The sequence below is a fragment of the Bombus vancouverensis genome, chromosome 6 (assembly GCF_051014615.1).
Source record: "Bombus vancouverensis nearcticus chromosome 6, iyBomVanc1_principal, whole genome shotgun sequence".
Lineage (NCBI taxonomy): Eukaryota > Metazoa > Arthropoda > Insecta > Hymenoptera > Apidae > Bombus > Bombus vancouverensis.
Genome location: NC_134916.1, coordinates 14,660,508 through 14,681,050, shown reverse-complemented (window position 1 = coordinate 14,681,050; position 20,543 = coordinate 14,660,508). Strand labels below are relative to the sequence as shown.

At 38.8% G+C, this 20,543-nt stretch overlaps 1 protein-coding gene across 1 annotated transcript in view; it reads left to right on the top strand.

Annotated features, from left to right (window-relative positions):
* Positions 1-6,015: 6,015 nt before the first annotated feature.
* The window catches only part of LOC117157635 (uncharacterized), a 35,501-nt gene continuing 20,973 nt past the window's right edge, over positions 6,016-20,543 (top strand). Inside the window, exons 1-3 of the mRNA XM_033335829.2 lie at positions 6,016-6,311; positions 17,426-17,674; positions 18,304-19,024. Coding sequence (XP_033191720.1) covers positions 17,447-17,674; positions 18,304-19,024 — 949 coding nt within the window. The 5' untranslated portion in view covers positions 6,016-6,311; positions 17,426-17,446. The remainder of the gene's footprint in view (positions 6,312-17,425; positions 17,675-18,303; positions 19,025-20,543) is intronic.

Genomic DNA, 20,543 nt, shown 5'->3' with positions numbered 1-20,543 from the left:
TTATTAAAAGGGTTAATGAAGGGCGCAGGAAATTTGATTTATCTGCCGTTAATAGGCTAGATGATATTTATTCTTTAAAAAGGGGAACGATTGACGATAAAAATAACGACAACGACAACTTGTCGAACGGGATCGAATCGATTCTTCTAAGAAGTTCATTAATACAGTTTGTAAGTTGATTGTCTGTCCGTGTTGGGTGGAATTTAATTCCAAAGCTCATTTTCATGGCAAATATCTTGCCGGCAGGCAGTACTGTTTTGATTGAAATCGAAATTCGATTCCGAAGAGAATGAAACTTGTTTAGTGGCGTAATAAACGATTCATTCTTTTACGTCATCCTTCGCACATCCCATTCCATTAACTGCAATATAGTAATTTAAATCTAAAGAGACTTTGACAAACGTGATTGTCAGTCGATCCAAGGGAATATATTTGCAATCTTCGGTAACGGGAAATATTTACAAAAAGGATCCCGATCAGACTCCGTTCGACGTGGTAAATCGTTCAATCACTGATTCCAAACTTCTCACCATCGTTTTACGAATTCTGGAGCGATGATGATAACCTTGAAAAAATCTGAATTTCGTTCCATACATAAAAGAATCATGCGCTATCTATCTAACAATAAGATTATACTTATACGTCTGTTCAAGTATCTTGGGACAGTCTCAAGGTATTTTGAGATTTACACGACAAAGAAAGTGCGCGCTACTAATGTCTTAATGATTTCGTTGAAAAATGAATGTATTAGGTTTAGACGAAAAGTGTCTTTCTTTCGCAGACGTGTTTTTTACAACTGTGCACCTTCATACAAACGTAAAACCAAGTCCGTGAAATGTCGCGGTGTTTATCTCAACAGAACAAAATGGATCGTACGTAATTCGATAAAATAATATAAAACAAAAAACGGTATGCGTCTATTATTTCCTCATAAAACGAAAGAAACTTTTCGGACAACCTAATAATTTAAAATCCACAATCTACGACAAATACCAAAGTATTTATTTAAAAAAAACAGCAAATATTCTAAGACTTTCTAGCATAAGTGGATAATCAAAGCAAATTTCGAAATTCTCCCAATATGTGCTAGTAAAAGTTTCCTTTAATTTTATGGACACTTGACGACAGAATTTCCCAAGATAAAATTTTAAGTGGACTTTCTTATAAATTCTCGAATTTTATGCGGCAAGTATTATACCTGGTGGGCCAGTAACAGTGCAGCCACTGTTACTTTCTCGTTGAATCCTTAAGAAGTGTTTACAATTATCTCGAACCTAATCTCTATCTCAAACAACGATCGTGTGTTTACAAACGAAGTGGGGGGCGTGCCAAAAGCTAACTGGCGAACAGCATTATGATACTACAAACAATGTTTCAACCTGCTGGAGCATTTATGATAGTTGGGTCAGCTGGCTTTGTTTCAAAGCCAAACTCCAAAGCTTACATGACAAAGAGAAGAATTAAATTATCAACGAAACGGATATCGGCTCTTACACTTGCAATCCTAAGTCGTAAGTTTAAGCTGACTACTGTGCGCGTAGTTTAATTAATTTTATTCTGACGAATTGCACGGTCGTGCTCACCGTGGAAGAGTTTCATCGCGTTCCACGTACTCGGTGCTCGGAAGACGTTCCAAGAACGTACAATAACAATCTCGAGAAAATTACTCCTTGTTTCAACTTCAGGTACATACTCATAGCTATTGGATACGATCCTTGGCGATCGTGCAATTCTGATAGAACTATACATAAGCAGCGTAGTTGAGAAATAAAATCATCTGCTAGCTGTTCCAATATGATTTCCAACGAGTTCATAAATTGGAAGACATACATACGATTCGGTATTATCGTCCAGTTTCCTTTTCTTCGGTGAACAATTCCAGTCTTGTCTATCATTTATTTGCGGGATAGATTTTAACTTAAAGATCAATACAAAATAATGGAATGGAAAGGGAAGACGATAAATTTATGAAATTAGACTATTGAGTTAGTTTGCATGATCTTCAAGGCAGGAGCAAGCTTTAAACGATATTATATAGTCTTAAGGATATCTTAAAATGATCTTGGAATTTTGTGATTTTGCATGTCTTTTAAATGACCTTATATGATCTTGATTGAAACATTCCAATGATATCGAATAATTTTCGAATAATATTCGAAAGCACAATGACAGTCAGTGGGACGTACTTTTGCTACGGGATCTGCAAAGAGAAATTTAGTTTCTCGTTAGCTGGTTATAACCGGATTAACTCATCGCTTTTCAACTCTTCCAGCGCATCTTAACGCTGCTTTTAATTAGCGTAGAGCGAAGCAATCGTTAAATTCTCTACGAAAATAATAAAGGTCGACAAGGTTTTGATTATTTGGACAAGCCGTATGATAAAGTTAAAGTTAGCCGTATGGTCAAGTTAGGATGACGTGTAACATGCTGCAGGTATCTACGAAGAGGAATATTCAACGAGTCGTGTTGTGACGCCCCAGTAAAATGTCGTGGATAAGTAAAAAATGTTGCACGACAATGCACGCAACACGACACACGGTGTGTGTACCGCTATCTTGAAATAAATTACTTAATTTAAACATCGCATTAAGGTGGAATTAAATATTTCAAAAGGGAAATTGATCTAATCTCTAAGCAATTAGACGCACTACTAGATATCTCCATCTGTGCGACTGTACGTTGCACTAAACTTGGCACTTTGAACACGGGCACCATCGACCTTTTTAACAGCATCAAATTACAACTGTCAGGGACAGAATTGATCTAGCTAAAAGCGCGCTTTATTAAGCTGTTCATTATCGGAAATTGACGAGTCACGCTTGCAAAATTATAGAAGCACGCTCTTTTCTCTGGTTCGTTAATCTTTTGGTCGAAGTTATTCGTGTCAAAAATCACACATAGTCAGCCGCTTTTTATTCCATTTAACGCATCGCTGAAAATCGTTATTTTTATTTCAACCTCAACCCGATGCACCTCGCTGGAAACACTATAAACACTGTAAACGATTCCAACTATTTCGCTCCGTTTCGATTAACAAATCGAAAAATCATTAAGATTACCGTCGAGCAGGAATTGCTACGCCTTTCCTACAAGTGGAATTGGTTTCGTGAAATCCAATGCCGACGATAGAGAGTTGACAACGAACCTTTGCAAACGACAAGTCTAACTTCAAATTAACTTCATGTTTGGAATTGTGCAAGTGCCCTTGTTCGAAGTTCGAATAAGGTCAGATAATTTCCACCTTCTATAGCGTGAATAACGATTTAATTGGGCAACGTCGATACTAGACAGATTTTAAAAATAGGCGACCGTAGTATGAGATTGCAGGTGTTCCTCGTATTTTAAATCATTTAGTATTCGCGATGAAATCTACTTTCTTGTCGACAACGTCCTTGCTTGTACATCGCAGAGGGAAATAATTGAGGATGCCATACAGGTTACAGGAGATTGACTAGCATCGAAGGAAATAATGCTGAAAGAAATTTGATACGAAACTTTTTTTATCCTATTACCGTCCTATCGCTCCTTCGTTTAAGGTTGAAGTTCATATTACGCGGCTGAAAAATGCTTTCGCAGCACGTAACCAATGATAAACCAAAACATCAGTTTCGAGATGAATTCCTCTGTCAAAAAGTTTGACATTTAGCGGTATTCTTCCTTTATCCTTTTTTCCTTTTTTCTCGAGAATTCTGTGCAGACGAGTTGAAAAGGTTCACGTTTGTAATGAGAACTGATGGGAAACTGGTGGTGGGGAAGTGCGAAGAGTCAGAAACCAACACGACGCTATAACGACGAAAAACCTGAAAAAATGGCTACGTTTAAATTATAAAATTTCCTCAAGATCGTCTCCTATGAACGATTGCAACAGGCAGATGGATATTTAATCAATTCAATGAAAATGAATTGTAAACAACGTACAGTGAATATTTATGTATGTTTCGCGATACGAAAGAAAGAATTTAAATTTCCAATGTCTGCGAAGTTCCGAGTAACCACGTGTATCCGATTGTTGCCTTCAGGCGGTAAAAATACCGATAGAAATATCTCAGTAAATAAACTCTGTTTATGCTGCATCAACGAAATAAACATTTCTTCTTCGTCTTTGGTATTAAATGAGCCACGAGTGCGTTATGCGTACTTTTTACGATGGGAGAGGATTCGAATGTCACAATATCCGTGTTAAAGGTATCGTGAAAAATTCGTTGCATTTTAATATTAAACGCTGTGGTACACGGAATTTTCTTCCTTTTCTTTTTATTCTGTCTGTCGGAGAATAAACTAAACGTTTCATCTAACTATACGCAATTATACGTAATTATAAGAAGGAAATAAGTACACGAAACAGAAATGTGACAATAATAACCAACGGCATGTACACAAAGTGTACACGGTCGACAACATGTAGAAAGACAAAGAAGAACGCGTTTTTTGTTCGAACCGTTTGATCAGGCTGTAGTCGCGACGTACAAAGAACGTCTGTTCAACTATTTAGTCGTTAAAAGTCCCGCGGGCATCGAGGATTTTCCACCGATAAAATCACGAAACGTGAGAATAATTATATGAAAAATATACAACAAAAGGACGATTTGATCGCATTATCGAGAAAAAATAGACGATTAACCCTTGCTCCTACGGGATTTCCTGTTTGTCGTGTCGTGTTTTCGTAACATAACGGTATAGCCAGGGTAAAAAAATAACCACGCGTCTAATTTTATCGAAGCATGAAGCGTTCGCCAATAAAAATGCAGCGGGTGTACATACGTTAAAATTTCAACGAGAATTTAGATCCTACTTATTAAGATCGTAACGATCGCTCGATTTCGTTGCTTCCGTTTTTCATGCATAACCGATGCCACGGTAATTTTCTTTGATATATTACAGAAGTCCATCGATCACGTTGGTCAAACTGTATTCCTTTCGAAGCAGAGGAATCGACCTTTGGGTCGCATAAAAATAATCCCTTTATTGCAATACCTACTTTAAAATGCTACTTCCCTTCCTGATTTCCGTTTCTTTGTAACGTGCTGCGATGTATTTTTAACGAAAGATTCGATTCTCTCGTAGGTCCATGCAGACTAAAAATCAATTAGCTAGGGAAAAGATGAGATAAACAAACAACGATCATGTATTTATTTTCTTACGCAATCATTTCGTAAGAATTCAGAGTGCTTACCAGAGAAATTAAAAACTGTGCCAAGTTACGGTGTAGAAGATTCATAATAGATGATAAATTCATGCAGTACGAAAAAATCTGCTCCCTTAAAGACAAAAGAGCTATTAAACATTCCAAAACTCTTTAGGACAGGCGAAGTTTCATTCCGCTGGTGCCTGGAAACTCTAGCGCGGATAAAGCGATCGTCAACCGAGAAGATGCAAAATGAGGATAAATCAATTAACCTACCATCAACTTTGTTTAAGGTGTGAGTCGTGCTGCTGTAACGCTATCGCATTGCTTAAACAAAACGGAAGGAAATTCGCCGCTAGATAATATAACTTTTCAAGACAAATAATTCATCTGGTATGTTTATAATGTACATCTGATTAATATCAATACTGTGCTAATATCGTGAATGTTTTGTGATTTTTCAAGATCTTCGTACGACGTTGTTTCGGGAATGCAAAACTCCAAAAACAAAATAAATTATGCACATGGAATGTTCTTAAACAACGTCTGCCGGATATTCCACTCTATACAAATAATACCAATTATATTCCTTTCCTTGGGTAAGTTGGTTCCTTCCACAAATTTAAATAAAACTCACAAGTTCTCATCTTACGGCATAATCAATAGCCACTTCATGCACGATTTTTCTAAAAGTTCTACCATACTTCCAAACGATTTTAATAAATTAAGATCAATCACGAAAGGATCGATGAGACGTACAATCGTCGTAGAATCGCGTCTAAGGTTGAGCCCACAATCACGGGGCGTATCAGTGAGAGCGTCTCCGTTCTGCGCGTCATGCTATTCGCTGGACTGAGCTGCGGGGCGCGTTCAGTCTGCTCCAAGCCGCGACTGCGATAACCTGCGCTGCGACCGGCTGCCGCGACGAAAACAAACCAACCCCCGGGATACCTTGTCGTCAGAATCGAATAGAAAGTCAAAATTGTATCTTCTATCAACATCGAGTAACTAGATTTGTTTGTCGGGCAACCTTTCGACAAGAATCGAGTACGCCTCCGTTTGCAATCTTTTGCCAATCCGCGAGCTAAAACTATTTTAACATATGATACCAACGGGAGAACGTGATACCTCGCGATCGTACTCCTTGGTGGACATGAACACGTTACCACCGTTTTCGTACACGGAGGTAAGTCGACTTGGAAAGTTTCGTCTTCGAGCTGCTTGTCATAGAGTGCATGCCTCTCGGTGTAATTGATTTTACAACAGAAGAGTCGTTCAAATAATAATCGCCTCGAACTCTTTTCGTGCTCATTATTTGTTAATTTTTCCGGAATTTTAGTCTCTCGGTGTTCTCTAAAGGAAACTACGTTTGATTCTTTCAATTACGTTTAACTGTTGTATTGCTACGAACATCAGCTGACCTCATAGAACGTTACTCCGTTTCGCAAGGGCAAAACACAGAATTTGGTTCGAGGTGAAATAGCTTTTCAAATGGCCTAACTACGTTTCACGTCGAATGGATGGCTTAGTGACATAGAACGGAAGATCGATTGTGACAATAGCGACACTTAGTGTTGACTTTTCGCGGGGATGTTATTGACACGAGAACGGAAACGGAAAGGAGTAAATAACTCAAACGAGCTGGTTGAGCAACCTCTAAAGCACAGCGACTCTCGCCGACGTGATTAAACCGCTCGTTTTTTTGATGGTCCATGAAAGAATTCGGGGAAGAGCCGTACGCTATAGTTGTTCAATGGAAAAAGCCAAATGCCTGACATATAATTATGCCTCGTGCAGCAGGCCTCTCTTTTAAAGGCGTTTGTAAACAGAGGGAATATGTTTGGGCGTTGACCCTGTTCTTGATGCGCTTAAAGTCTTGTCCTAATTATGTTAATTTCCTTTCATCGCGAATTTTCGCTGCTTAAGTTTCGCTGGTAAAACGGAAAATTTTTTGCAATAAAAGATTCAACGTACAAGTGGGTCAAGAACGTAGATATCTCGTGGCTTTAGGGTGGTCAGAGTGTAGAGCGAGTAAGGACACGGAAGCCAGGCGAGGATTTCATCGCAGTGTAAAGGGAGAAATAGCAGAAAATAATGTTTAAAGAAATTAGTACAGACTAATTCGAGCTTAATTCATCGAACTGCGGCATTGATTCTGCGAAATTCTTCGTTCGCGATAGTGAATTGAAATTACAGGGACATTCGCATTCCTTCTAATTTTACCGCTACAACGATTGATTGGATTTAATTGCTAAGCGTACGCGGGGAATGGAGCGTCAAATAAAATTGTGTTTCTAGAACATATCCCTGTAACGATATCCTCATGAAAGAAATTTCAATGGATTTTTAAGAGTAATCATGCCATATTCATAATTAACATTTATCTGTATACTTACTTCTTTTTGACAATGAAGAGCGGTACTTACAAAATTCGGTCCTATATGCAAAATACATTGCATGCTTCTATTGAGAGAGAATCGCTATATCGTATTAATTTTCCTCTTCTTTTTCACGAAAATTTTTCTCTCACATCGCAATCCTTTGATCGAGCTCTACGCAGATGGTTCAACATGAATTCGTTTTGGAAAGATAACAGAATATTTTTTTCTGCTCGTGGCCTTTATAACATTATGCGTTTCTCGTTCAAAATCCGATCAAGATTCTCTTAATGAATTCCGGCACAAAAATTTCTTCTCTGACTAAATTTTCCAGATAAAATTAAACGTCTGGCCTCGTTCGTTATTTCAAGCGACATCGTTAATAGTGATGTAAAGTTATTTTCATCAATGGTATTAACAAATATTCCTTTACAAAAATATAAACTATATACCGTGTACATCGTGCATATAGTTTAACTCGAGATCAAACAAATCGACCTCTCGAAAAGATTTAATATTTTCATGGATATATCAAGGGAATCAAATTTTTAATCCTATCTCTTCAACATTTTTTACGCTATTTAATAAAAATTCATTAAAATAAATCACGACGAAGAAGACACGGTCAAAGGGACCCAGTCCTTTTCTTCGTTTAATCACAAGCTTTTTAGAGAAAGCCTATTAATATCATTTTTTGTTTTTCATCTCGTCTTGAGAACGAAACGCGAAGCAGAAGGCCTTCGCTATTAACATTCTACATCCGTGAATACGTAATACCGTGAAATGTGTGCCCATGCCCCGGCAACAAATTACACTAAAAGATTCTCGCGATTTCCTAAGATTTTCCATAGCAAGCTTTGCAACGTTGCACCGTCTCTTGCTTTCTGAAGCGTATTTCGAAATCACCCTCTCTGTATGCAATCGTTTCTTCAAAGTATTCATCCTCGATTCTTCGGTTCGTGGAATCGCAAACGCGGATCGTGAAACTAATCGACTAATTTCAGAAATACACGGTGTACTTAACTCTCAAAGTTCTAGTTCCGCGTATGTTCAATTAATATCGAAACTTACGGCCCCTTTATCACTGGAATCGTATTTTTTACTATTTAGCTTCTCTGCAAACGCGCTCGAACTTCGATGTTATCTCGTTCGATCGCATAGATTCTCGACACGTTGCCAAAAAAAAAAAAAAAAAAAAAAAAAAAGGTGAGAAAATAGCAATACGAGTTCGGTACGAAGAACATATTTCATATGCGAACACGCTTGACTATTCATTAAGATTCTCGTATAATAAACGTTAATTATCCATTCCACGATCTCAGCATACGATCTGCTGTTTTATGGATGAGCGGTCGTGATGCGGGACACCCGCGTTGCGACGCGAAATTTTTCATTTATATACCGAGAACTTTTCACTCGGTCGTCCGTTTAAAGAAAGCATATGTTCTTATAGCAAGTGGCAGGTGCGTGTATATCTGTGACTAAAGTGGCCGTAAGGTAGACAGCAGGTCTATTCACACGAGCTCATCTAAATCTAAAATGTTAGTCACCAACTCGTTGGTTCGCGCTGGATACGCCTTCCACAATATACCGGCTGACACGTGAAAGACTGATACTACTGTACCGACAACACGATTTTTTGGGACGCTCTATCGCGTCCGACCACGACCAATCGGCTTGATAGAAAATAAGTGCATTACGTTCTATTTTTGTTTGCACAATATCGATCGCGAATCGTCAGTACGCCAAGTCGTATAGAGTCAGTTACGTGTTACATTTACAGGGAGGAAACGTAAACGCGCAATCAGTTCATCAATGCTTTACAAATCTACTCGTTTTCCAGTTAAATAGCTTAAAATTTAATCCACGCGTAACATTGTACAATATTTCGTATCACTAATGGAATTGAAACGTTTAATGCTCTCGATTGACAATTTCCCAATTCACATACCACGAACAAGTACGACGTTCTGTATTTTTCCATTCTTGTGAAATGATAGCGTTTGGAAGTAATAGAGAGACTAAATTGGGTAAAGTATTGCGTCAATATAATCGTGTTCGTGAATTTGAATAATTTGAGTAACCGAATTAATTACCATCGTTAACAGGTATTGGAATATTCCACGTCAAAGAGGAAATGTGCCCCTGAGCGACGTAATCTTGCGTATAAGAGTAAACTTGACTCGCATTCTCCGCGCAATTAGAGGCAGACAAATGATTGTTGCAGACGCATCAGCTTTTATTCAGCATCTCAGAAACTTTGACACACGAGCAAGCAATACAACCTTCAGAAGTGCTCGTGTTCTTACACGCTTTATCGTTTTTATACGACAAGGTGAAACAGTAGGCGAAATATTTTCGCTTTGTTCTTAATCGTGACTGTAGTTCCACCTGGCTCGGGTTCCTTTCTTTGACCGAAAACAAATTCAGAAATGCCGCTCATAGATAAAAACAGAGCTAATTGAAGGCGTAGGTAGCAAGAACTTCTTGCTCGACAAACCCGACGAATCCGATTCAAGCCGCGAGAGCTCTTCAGTATTCACCGTAATTATGCGACCGATTATACACTTTGGTGCAGCATTGCATGATTCTAAATATACTCGGTTTATCGTTCCTTGGTGAAAAGTGAGTCATACATGAAAGCACGGTGTATTATACTTCTCTCTAAATATAAATATTGCCTCTAATATATTCAGTGTCACGTCGTGATCGCCATACGCTGAACGCGTTGATATTTTAATGTCATTTTGAGTAACCCAGAAGTGGAGATTTCCAATAGGAATAAACTACACATTTCGATTCATTTTGACGCTTACGTTCTTTTTCACTAGGACAGTATCGATTGTTTCAGCGTTTGCCATAACTTTACAGATTCAGAGATACGATACAAAATTTATTTTCCATCACGATATTGGTTCCATTTTAATTACCACAGCCCTTATAATCTCTTCGTCCTATCCCATGTACAACTTATATTATCATAAACAAATCGATTTCTGTTTTTCTTTTTTTCTTTTTTGACACTTACGACTTTTATCATTTCGATGCTTTGCTTATATTTACAAAAAATGGGATAATCTGGTATAGCAAAGCGTGGGATACGTTATCTATCGTATTTTACGAAAGTCAATGCTGTATTGTTAATGCGAACAAAGAATCAGCGAATTAACGGTAGTGAATTCATTAACTTCCATTGTAATTTTAATACCAGTTTACTTTCCGGTAGATTGAACGTTGTTTGTCGGTGACTCGCTGGAATCCAGGTTCATCTAGCGGCCGTCGCGAAACCGTATTCCGGTGCGCATCTTCGGATTACTCAAACGCCGAGGAACTCACGATCCTATGTACACCACGTTTGCATTATGCAAACTTCCTGGGATATGATCGAATTTCAGCTCATATAATTACGTTATCCATTCAATTCCGTTCAGACATTATTAAAATAGTTGCGTGTCGATGCATTATCGGAATCCTTATCTGTTGTTATTCGGCACGTTCTTTCTACGAAATACTTTAAATAATCCGTTTAAATCACAATTTTTAACGGAAGATTACATCTTCAACAGCACATTGTTTCCCGCTGTTTCACAAACGGCCACCATTTTCGTAACGTTTAGAATGTCCGCGCCATACAACGCATTAGATTAAACAGCCATCGTTGGAATTATTTGTAAACCTAGGTTAAAAGCGGAAAGTACGCCACGTGGATTAACGCAACTCAGCTCAGGTCATTCGTATAAATTCCCAGCGCTACTCGAGGTTGAATAGCTAATGGCCCGAGTTACATTTGTTGTAGTACTTGACTTTCGACTCGACGGGACTAATGCGATTCGAACGCAGTTTCTACGCTGTTCCGCCAACTTTTCATTCCAACGGGAACGTCAAAGAACGCGAAATAAAAGAGAGACTAAAGAGAACGGGGATTAAGATTCTCGTTTCGGGAACGGAGATTCCGTCTCGCTCCATTTACTGATTACGTGCAGGAAGATCCGATCCATTGAAATCCTTCATCTATCATACGACAATGTTCGATTTACAGAGATGAAAATCTTAAATAGATAAAGACGTGAATTTCCTGAACGCGTTCACCTGCGAAACGATTCGAATCGGCGTCCAATAATTTTTCAAGCGCTGGCTAGTACTTTAGCTATCCGGCGATACTCAGCTTCCTAGAACGGATAAGAAGAAATAAATGGAGCTTACGTCGTGATAAGCATCTTTCATCTTTTCGACCGGATTAAAATTGCTCGCGTAAAACTAAATGAATGCGTTCCGGTGACTTTTTCTAAATGAAAACCTCCGCCAGCCGGCCAACCGTTTAAAGAGAGAGAGTGGCATTTAGACGTTTAACAGATGAAGCGCTCGAAGTTTCGGTCGATTGCCTGTGGCCTTCGCTCGCGCGTGCAACTTTACCCGATTGTCACTATTCCCCTTTTCCCAGATAAATATCCGACAACACGGATATGCCAGAACGTTATTTTACTCTTTTTCATCCCCTTTTTTCTGCCTTTAACAATGCTGTTCTTCCCTTATCTTCGAAATGCATGAAGTTCGGAAACGATGTTCTGTATGAAAAATACGCTGGTAGGATAAACATTAGACAATGAGAGTCTATCTTTATGGTATTCCTTTTATTCTTCTATTCTATACAAGTTTATCGAAAGCAGCTTATTTCTAGGAAAAAGGACTGTATTAAAATATTATCGATTCCGATTGTTTATTTCATTATTTCACGTCTGAAATCTCGTTTTTACTATACCGAGAACATAATATCTAGCCGATCGATCGTTACATCGCTCGTTAAGACAATTAGCGTTAAAATATCGCTCGATATCATTGGTACTTCTTTTTCTTTTTGTCTGGCCGTTGGAAATTTCGCTGCAAAGAATAGACGTCGATAATTTCAATTACCTCCCATTCTTCGAAAAGAAAATAGTTTCCGAACTCCGCACGAGGACTTCGTTACCATTAATAACGTCGTACTAGTGGGGAAACGCGACTGATTTCAATATAAATTTTTAATCGTTGCACCAGAACGAGTATTCGATTGAACCTATCTCGCCGAGAATTTAAAATCTCCGCCACGTCGAAGACGTTCATTTCCACCATGCCATTGAAATAAATTTCCTACTAGATAGAAGTAGTCAGCCTTCACACATCCACCTTGTTCGACTTCCATTTCTCAAGCAATTTCCTCGTGGCGGATGACCAGACCGTCCTCAACAGCCGCTAAAGTCCCTAACAGTGTTCTAATATTCCGCCAAGCAACATTTCTGAAATTACGAAGAATATGAAGAGTAAAAGGGTATATTTGCCTTCAAAACCAAATAGGAAGAATTTTAGAACTGGATTTTAAATCCTCGTGCCTGTGAAGAGTGGAAAATATGGCTCGTAATATGCTCTCTCCTCACATTCTTCATTTTCTCAAACTCCAGCGTATTGTAGTTTATATTATTACGTTATCGTATTCGTTGCTCGGGAAAAATCCTCGTCCGAAAGGATTAAATTACCAACTTTTGCGATAATGGAACGCATCGATCTCCCCGCAAATTCGTCGTCTTCTCCAGCTTTGCTTCTAACGAAGATCGAACGATCGTTTCACGCGTTCGTCACGCCGAATTTTTCATTTCCGTTCGTCTGAAACGCACTTATCTTCGCCTTCGTGACGGTCGAAACCAGTTGGAAAAATCCGTCTTCAGAGTAATCCAGTCGCAATAGAAATTGAGCCGAACCGTGGCACCATGCACGCGCAGCCAGAGCTCGCTGAAATTGGCCCCGATTCCGTGCCGTTAAACTCATCGGCCCGTTTCCCTCGTCAGCCCCCCGCCACCGGTGGAGACAAATGGATTTCGGGGAAACGATGGAAGAAATTCCGTGGGATGAGCGTAGGATAGACGAGAAGATGAAGGATGATTGTGCTTCCTCTCGTCGAGTAATCGTAATGGGCATTTCTGGAAAAATTCAAAATATTTTTTTGTACGGTAATATATGAAGATTGCAGGAGGAAAAGCCGATAGGTAGAGTCCTGTTGATATATTTTCATCTTAATATCCCTTCATGAGTAAAAAGGGGTGTTCTGATACGACGTAACAAAGCTATAAATTCTTCTAAAGAAATCCAGCGAATTCTCGGCCTGCCGATTTCAACGTAATGAAAAGGCAAAGTAATCAATCGGCGGATTACATATCGCCTTCTAAATCCCAAATCACTGCCGAGATATGAGATGTTTTTCAAGATATCGTATTACTTTCGATCCGTTAAAGGGAACTATCGCTAATTAAATTGAAATGGAACAAAAAGTCATTGAAATTTTAAGATTTCCACAGGCTAAGACACGATCGCGCGATTCGATTATCATTGGGCGTGGGGCGCGTTGGAAAACTCATTATGATGATATATCGAGATAATCGATGTGGTTCGGTATAATAACGAGTTATCGGAACGATTAACAATTGGAATACACTGGTGGCGTTTGGTTAATTCATTTCCGACTAGGGAACGGCTTGCACAAAAATGTAATTGTATCGACCACGAGCGGCATGAATTTCATTCCTGCCCCGGCTGCAATTAACAGGTAACAGTTCACGTCATTCAACCGTAATACTTTCTGTGTACAATATTCCTACATTGTTTCATTTAGTAGTTGAATTATTATTGCCGGCAATATTTCATTCTTTGTATACTTTATTCCTCGGTAGTACTTCAAGCGTCCATTTTACGATTAATATCGCAGAATGTTCTTAATAATCTCAACGTTGAACACGAAAAGCAGCAAAAGTGCATTATTTCCTCTTATCGTGATCATCGTTACCTTTGTAAAACTATTACCTGCGGACACAGTATTTCGTTAACGAAGTAGGACGGTAAAGCGAACGAATGTAAGAATATGGAAAACGTACATGTGTGTATATAGTGATAAAGTAATCGATCGTGTTTAATCGATTAATATATTTCCAAGTCTGGCGTATATCATTTGCAGCGTAACGAAACGACGTTGCCGACGTGATTTCGTATTAACCTCAGCCATTTATCTTCGATCCAAGCTTATTAATTTTACATCGAAAAGTTTGATCAAAATCTAACAGAACTCAAAGTTTCATGTTTTCGTAGAAACATTTCAAGGTACCGAGTTTAGCAGCGGACACAGACGCGTTCAGTAGAGTTTTCTTTCTATTTACCCCAGGTAAACAGTTTCACCATCGCAAAATGCTAATTGATCGAAGAAGTCGCTTAATTCTATACCTCATTCTTAGTTAACAGGCTCAAAAAATTGCTCGAGAATTTGTTCCGCTTGCAGCAGCCAATAAAACGAACGATGTTCTAACGATTCGGTGAATCCAGTCACGTTCATGTGTTAACGACGATGGTCAGTATGAAACGAAGTGAAAAACACGTTGCTTCAGTCCATACAGAAACGTACTATTTTTCTCCCTTGTTTGTCGCTCCTTGAGAAATTATTGATCAACTCGTAATATTACAGAGTTTGTAAGTTACGAATCGGTGCTTATAGACTTCCTTTGTACAACTTTACGGTTTTACAATTTTACGCCAAATAAGATGATCAACTAACTTGTAATTTGCAAAATTTCGATACTCTTGAAATATTTTGTCAAGGTCAGCATTCTGAGTAACTTTTTCCAATACGAAAAATAAGAGAAAGTTCATCGGAATGGTGATCTTGACACCGTATTTCAAGGCTATCGAAATCAGCCAAGAGATAACTATTCGACACCTGGACCCGAAACGATTATAATATTTTATGTGTAGATACAGTACTTAAATTAAATTTTACAGTTTGAAAGATTACTTCAGATTTTTTTTAAAGAATTTCAAATCACTTAAAAGTAGGTTCAATCCTTCCACTTAAAAATCGGAAAATATTGTAATAACATTTAGGTCTTTTAATCGTCTTCAATCCACAAGCTTTCTATGCATTTCGATTCGCGTTCAAGCAGTTCTACGGTAAATCACGTGCTGTCGAATGGATTGCTGTTCCACATTTCTTTTCTCATATTCGCGATACGATGCCATTTCGATTATATTTAAGAAAATTTAGACGATTACGCAATGGCCGCACGCAATATTCATTCGATTTACATAAATTATTGCCGTTTCCCCTTCGAAAAAAAGCGTCGAGAACATTAATTACCAATGACCACGTATCCTCTGTCGAGCTTAATGCTAGCAGCGGCGGATTATTAAATATCCGATGACTGGCACGGAATGCAATTTTCTCGGATAAAAAGCTTCGCTCTCGGGTGTATCGCTTTATTACGACTTCGTAAGATCTGTCGAAGTGAACAAGTATACCAATCTGAAGAAGCAAAACGAATAAAAAGCGCTTTATGTTTATATCTTTGTAACTTTGAGTAGATTTAGTCTCAAGAAATACATTTATAAGATCCGACGTGTTTATGAGTCCACGAAGAACTTTTAAAATATATTATTTTCGATAGTTAGAATACGTAATTATAATTCACATAATATTATAGGGACCAGGGATTTATTAATTAAGGGGTCAAAAAGATAAACAAGGGAAGATTTTCAATAGAAACGAAAATCGTGTTTTTATTAATTTTGATATTTATCGGTTGAAAGAGCTTTTAGCGTTTGCCACCTTTAAAAAATGCATCGAAATAGTTCAATTTATCTGATCAGATTTAACCACCAATGTTGTCAAAATAATTAATTCACGATCTTTTATGGAAATTTTATGGATTTACAATGATACGCTTTGTATAGGGTGGACGCTGTTCTAGCGTTTCATCGTATACATCAAATTTACATACTTTTCTACAGGAAGATTATTTTTTTATTTTCCCACCGTCTGTTTCATTTATCGTTTCAATATCTCGATTCTCGATTGTGTTAAATTTCCAATTACAAACCGTACATTATCGTATCATTGACTACGTTTGGTAAAACGGAAGTGATTCAACGAACTCAATAACGTGAAAATTCAATTACAGTTCGTTTGATGGTTGAAGGATAGCTTTTATTAGATAAAGGACCTATTTCCTCCTGTTGATCGGTCACGTTTATGATTAATCGTTCGAATGGATCACTGCTCGCTTACCTATTGCTCGCGCTATTTCATGGAAATATTCGTCGCGATCACGAGCCAGCGAATCGAAACCGATGAGCGATGCAACGCGACGCGTACGTATCTGGGTCATCTTTATAAAAGCCGGTTTATTACGTACCTGGCGTGTTCTGTAGCTTGCGGGAAATTGATTCCATACTGTTGATTATCTTTTCCAGGCTAAGCGTATACCGAGGATCGTACGTTTCGTGTTCGTGGACACTTCGCATGCTGACCGAGTAAAAATATTCGATAAAAGAAGTAAAGTACGTTGATTAGTTTTCCGTTTCTCGACATTTCGTCAAATGGTCTCGTTTACCAGTACATTATGGGTCTTTACTATGCCTATCAGTCGAAAAAGACACGAAGTTCTCTGTTTACATGAAACTTCTTCGTAAAGTTTAATCGAAAAATTTAATAAAGCGAACGTGACTTGGCGAATAAGCAATACAGAAAATATTTCTTAAGATCGATGTGAAGAAGTAAAAGAAATATATTTGACTCGATATGCGTTACAGCGTGCTATGTAAACCGTCGTTTCTCCTAAGTTTCAATTTCGCACGTCAATATCATCTATTAAATTTTGTCACATCGTCAATTATCGATCGCATTAAAGTTGAAAAAGTTTGTTGAAAAATATTCGGACAAATTGTAAACGAAGAAATTATAACGACTCTTTTCTGCGAACTTTTTAATTCCAACACAGATAAGTCCTGCAAATCTGGAATAATGAAATTATAATCAGTCGCTGGAAAAACAATCAGTAAAAATTGAATCAGTAGAAACTACTTTAATTAAATGTCATCGAATTAAAAAGATTTTTTTACCTTCGTTTTTCAGGGATGAGAAAATGCCTCTGTGATGTTGCATCGAAGCACATCATCGCGACGCTCTAGAGCATCGCGCAATATGACGAATTTTGGTCATACGTCGCCGATCGCCGGACCAAGAGGACGACGCGCTAGCGTGGCAACCGATAAACCTGTCGATTTGCCACCGACGAGTCTACGAGGAACTATGGAACGTCAACGCTCTCCACGGGGCAGTATCGTGCCCGATATTGCTTTATCAATGGGAAACGACATCGAGGTTGTTCATAATTGACAATTCTATCTATTTAGATTTATCCCCTCGCATCCTGTGAATTTGCGTGAACAATTAGACTCGTACGAGTCGTACGAGCGTGCTAATGATAAGACAAGCTGATGTATCGCACAATACGGAAGCTTCAAACGCGAAGTGATCTGTAAATATTTCACGTACCTCGCATAGGTGAATTGGAGACGAGAAAGTAGAAAATCTAAATCGATACCGGCACACGACGAGTAACGCGTATCGACACTTAAATGTGACGGAGCATGGCTTCGAAACTTTCGAGAAATCCGCAAAACTTGTTGTGGAAAAAATTTATTCGTAGCGAGCTCGACGTGTGTCAATACTCGAACCATCTTTGGAAATAATTGTCAAACGACCTATCTTGTTCTACGTCATACTTGTCCCCCGCCTTGCAATAATTAATTGGTTAAAAACGTGGTTGAGGTGAACGAAATTGAGGTGAAAAATAGAACATGGTTATATCGTAGTGTGTGTTCCACTCGAATCTCCTAGAACTTCTTGGCATCAGCGAAATTCCCCCATAGAGATTCGCCACGCTGATTATATTCTTACGATTTCCTTTTGCTTTCATCAATTTCGAGGATATACCCTTGACCTTTCAGCCCATCCACCACAAGCCTCTGCTGGAGCGGGATCAATATGGCGACACGCGGAACATGTTCACTCAGAAGATCAGTCGCAGCCCGCGAAATTCCCTGGTTCCGGACGATTATTACAGAAGTTCCCGTAACGGAGTTCGAAGTCCTCGGAACAGTTTGGTTCCAGATACCAACTTGGCACCTGACATGTTATACAGTTCGCGACATTCTTTGGTCCCGGAAGCTCCTTTGAGTCCCAGAAATTCCTTGGTACCGGACGTTACTCACAATAGAAGCCCGAGGAACAGTCTGATTCCTCTGAACGCTTCAAGGACGTCCCTGATGTCTGAAAATGGAAATCCTCCTTCTCGCAGTCCTCGACACTCTTTGATACCCAATTCTTCGAGAAGCCCCCGTGGAAGCATGACCAACATGGAACTGGTCGATCGTAGCCCGCAGAGAAGCCCGCGAGGTTCCATAGCGTCGGAGTGCTTGAATCAGAGTCCAAGAAACTCGATCATTCCATATGAGGTGAACAGATCCTCGCGAGGGAGCATTGGCATGAACGACGCGCCCAGAGGATCGATCGGTGCTAATGAGGAAGAGACGAGAAGCACACGGCGAGGTATCGATTCTGACACGATCGACAGAACTCCGAGGGGTAGCCTCAGTGGTTTGCAAGACAGAAGAGCCGCAAAGGCGGGCATGGTGGCGCACGATCCGAGAAGGGCCTCTGCCGATCAAGGTAAGAGTTTGTTTGTTCTAAGAGAATGCTAGAATGCTAATGCTAAAAGAGAATGCTGATCCGATTGGCGATGGGATACCGAAAATCGGACACGAAATTTTCTCTGTCTCTCTTAAAATAGGAAGTGAAAACTAATTATTTATAACTAGGTTTCTCTATCCAATGATAATTTCTACGTAATTTTGAAGTTGATAGTATTAGATCAATGACGGAAGTCTTCGTATAGTTTATAGTAAAACTATTTTTATTGAAATAAAATTTTATCACGAAGTTAGTATATTTTGTGTCAAGACTAATTGAGAGTTACTTTAGAGGTACAATAAAACATGCTTCTCACAAAATAACGATATGTACGGTTTGAAATAATAAGCCTATAGAAATTGTATTTTCTCTCTTCTTGTCTCAGGTTGAATATTTTTGCGAAGCAACACAGTTTCCTACAAAATAGCTATTGTCGCGTATGTTGATAAAGGTATAATTTATTTCAACGGATATAGAGCTTCTATAGAATGTGCAAAAACTCCCGCGAATAAATGTGAACAAACAAAGTCCAATAAAATTTAATAGCATATAAAAGCGACGAGATTTTGTAATCTTCTAAATGCTCAACCATAATATCGTTAGCATTGCAGCTGCGTTTTTAATGCACGCGAATACGGTCATACTAAAGCTATGTGCCTTGCTTGTATTTACGAACAAGAACAAGTGTTATAGGATTCAGTTTCATCCACGATATTCACCACTCCATGGAAACGAAAACCGTTATAACGCTTCAACGGCGTCATCGATATGGCGTTACATTCGATGAAATAATTAATCACGTTAATCCTCTCGATGCCGAGTTCTCTCGCTGTAGATCGACGTATGACGCTTTCCAGCAAACGTGATTGAATTACGTTCTCGCCGTATCCGGAGTCTTATGGCAATTCGATGCTCGTTACCCACTAATTTGACGCGACATCTCAAGAGAGCCGTAAATTTTATTCGTTTTGCCGAGCAGTTTCATAGATCGTTGATTCCGCCGCGTCGTAATCGAAGTACAGACAAGCGAATCTGATCACACGTTGATTAACAGGGATTGATATCAAATTTTCAAGTATATAAACTGATGCAAGTGATATTACAAATTTAACATCGAGGATCAAGACGAGGATGAGCGACACTCAGGACGATCATTCCTCTAAAAATAGGATCTCTTGATAAGCTAATAATCCTATCTGATCGTCGGAGTTATTATAGCCGAGTGTAGTATGGATAATGATAGGAGCGAGTTAACATCGTGACACTTCGTCGCTTTTCACGCAACCGCATTAATCTAGCTGAGCAAATCTTGTAAATGTGTACGTAACCCACCAGGACAACGGAACACGGTTTAGAACCGAATAGGCATCGTGCGAAACTGAAGACAAAGTCATCGTTGAGATGGTTGGTCTATGAATACTATGATACGATTTGTGTAGTTTGATATGAGCACTGAAAATAGTTACACGGAATAATAATACGAAATAACGTAGTGACC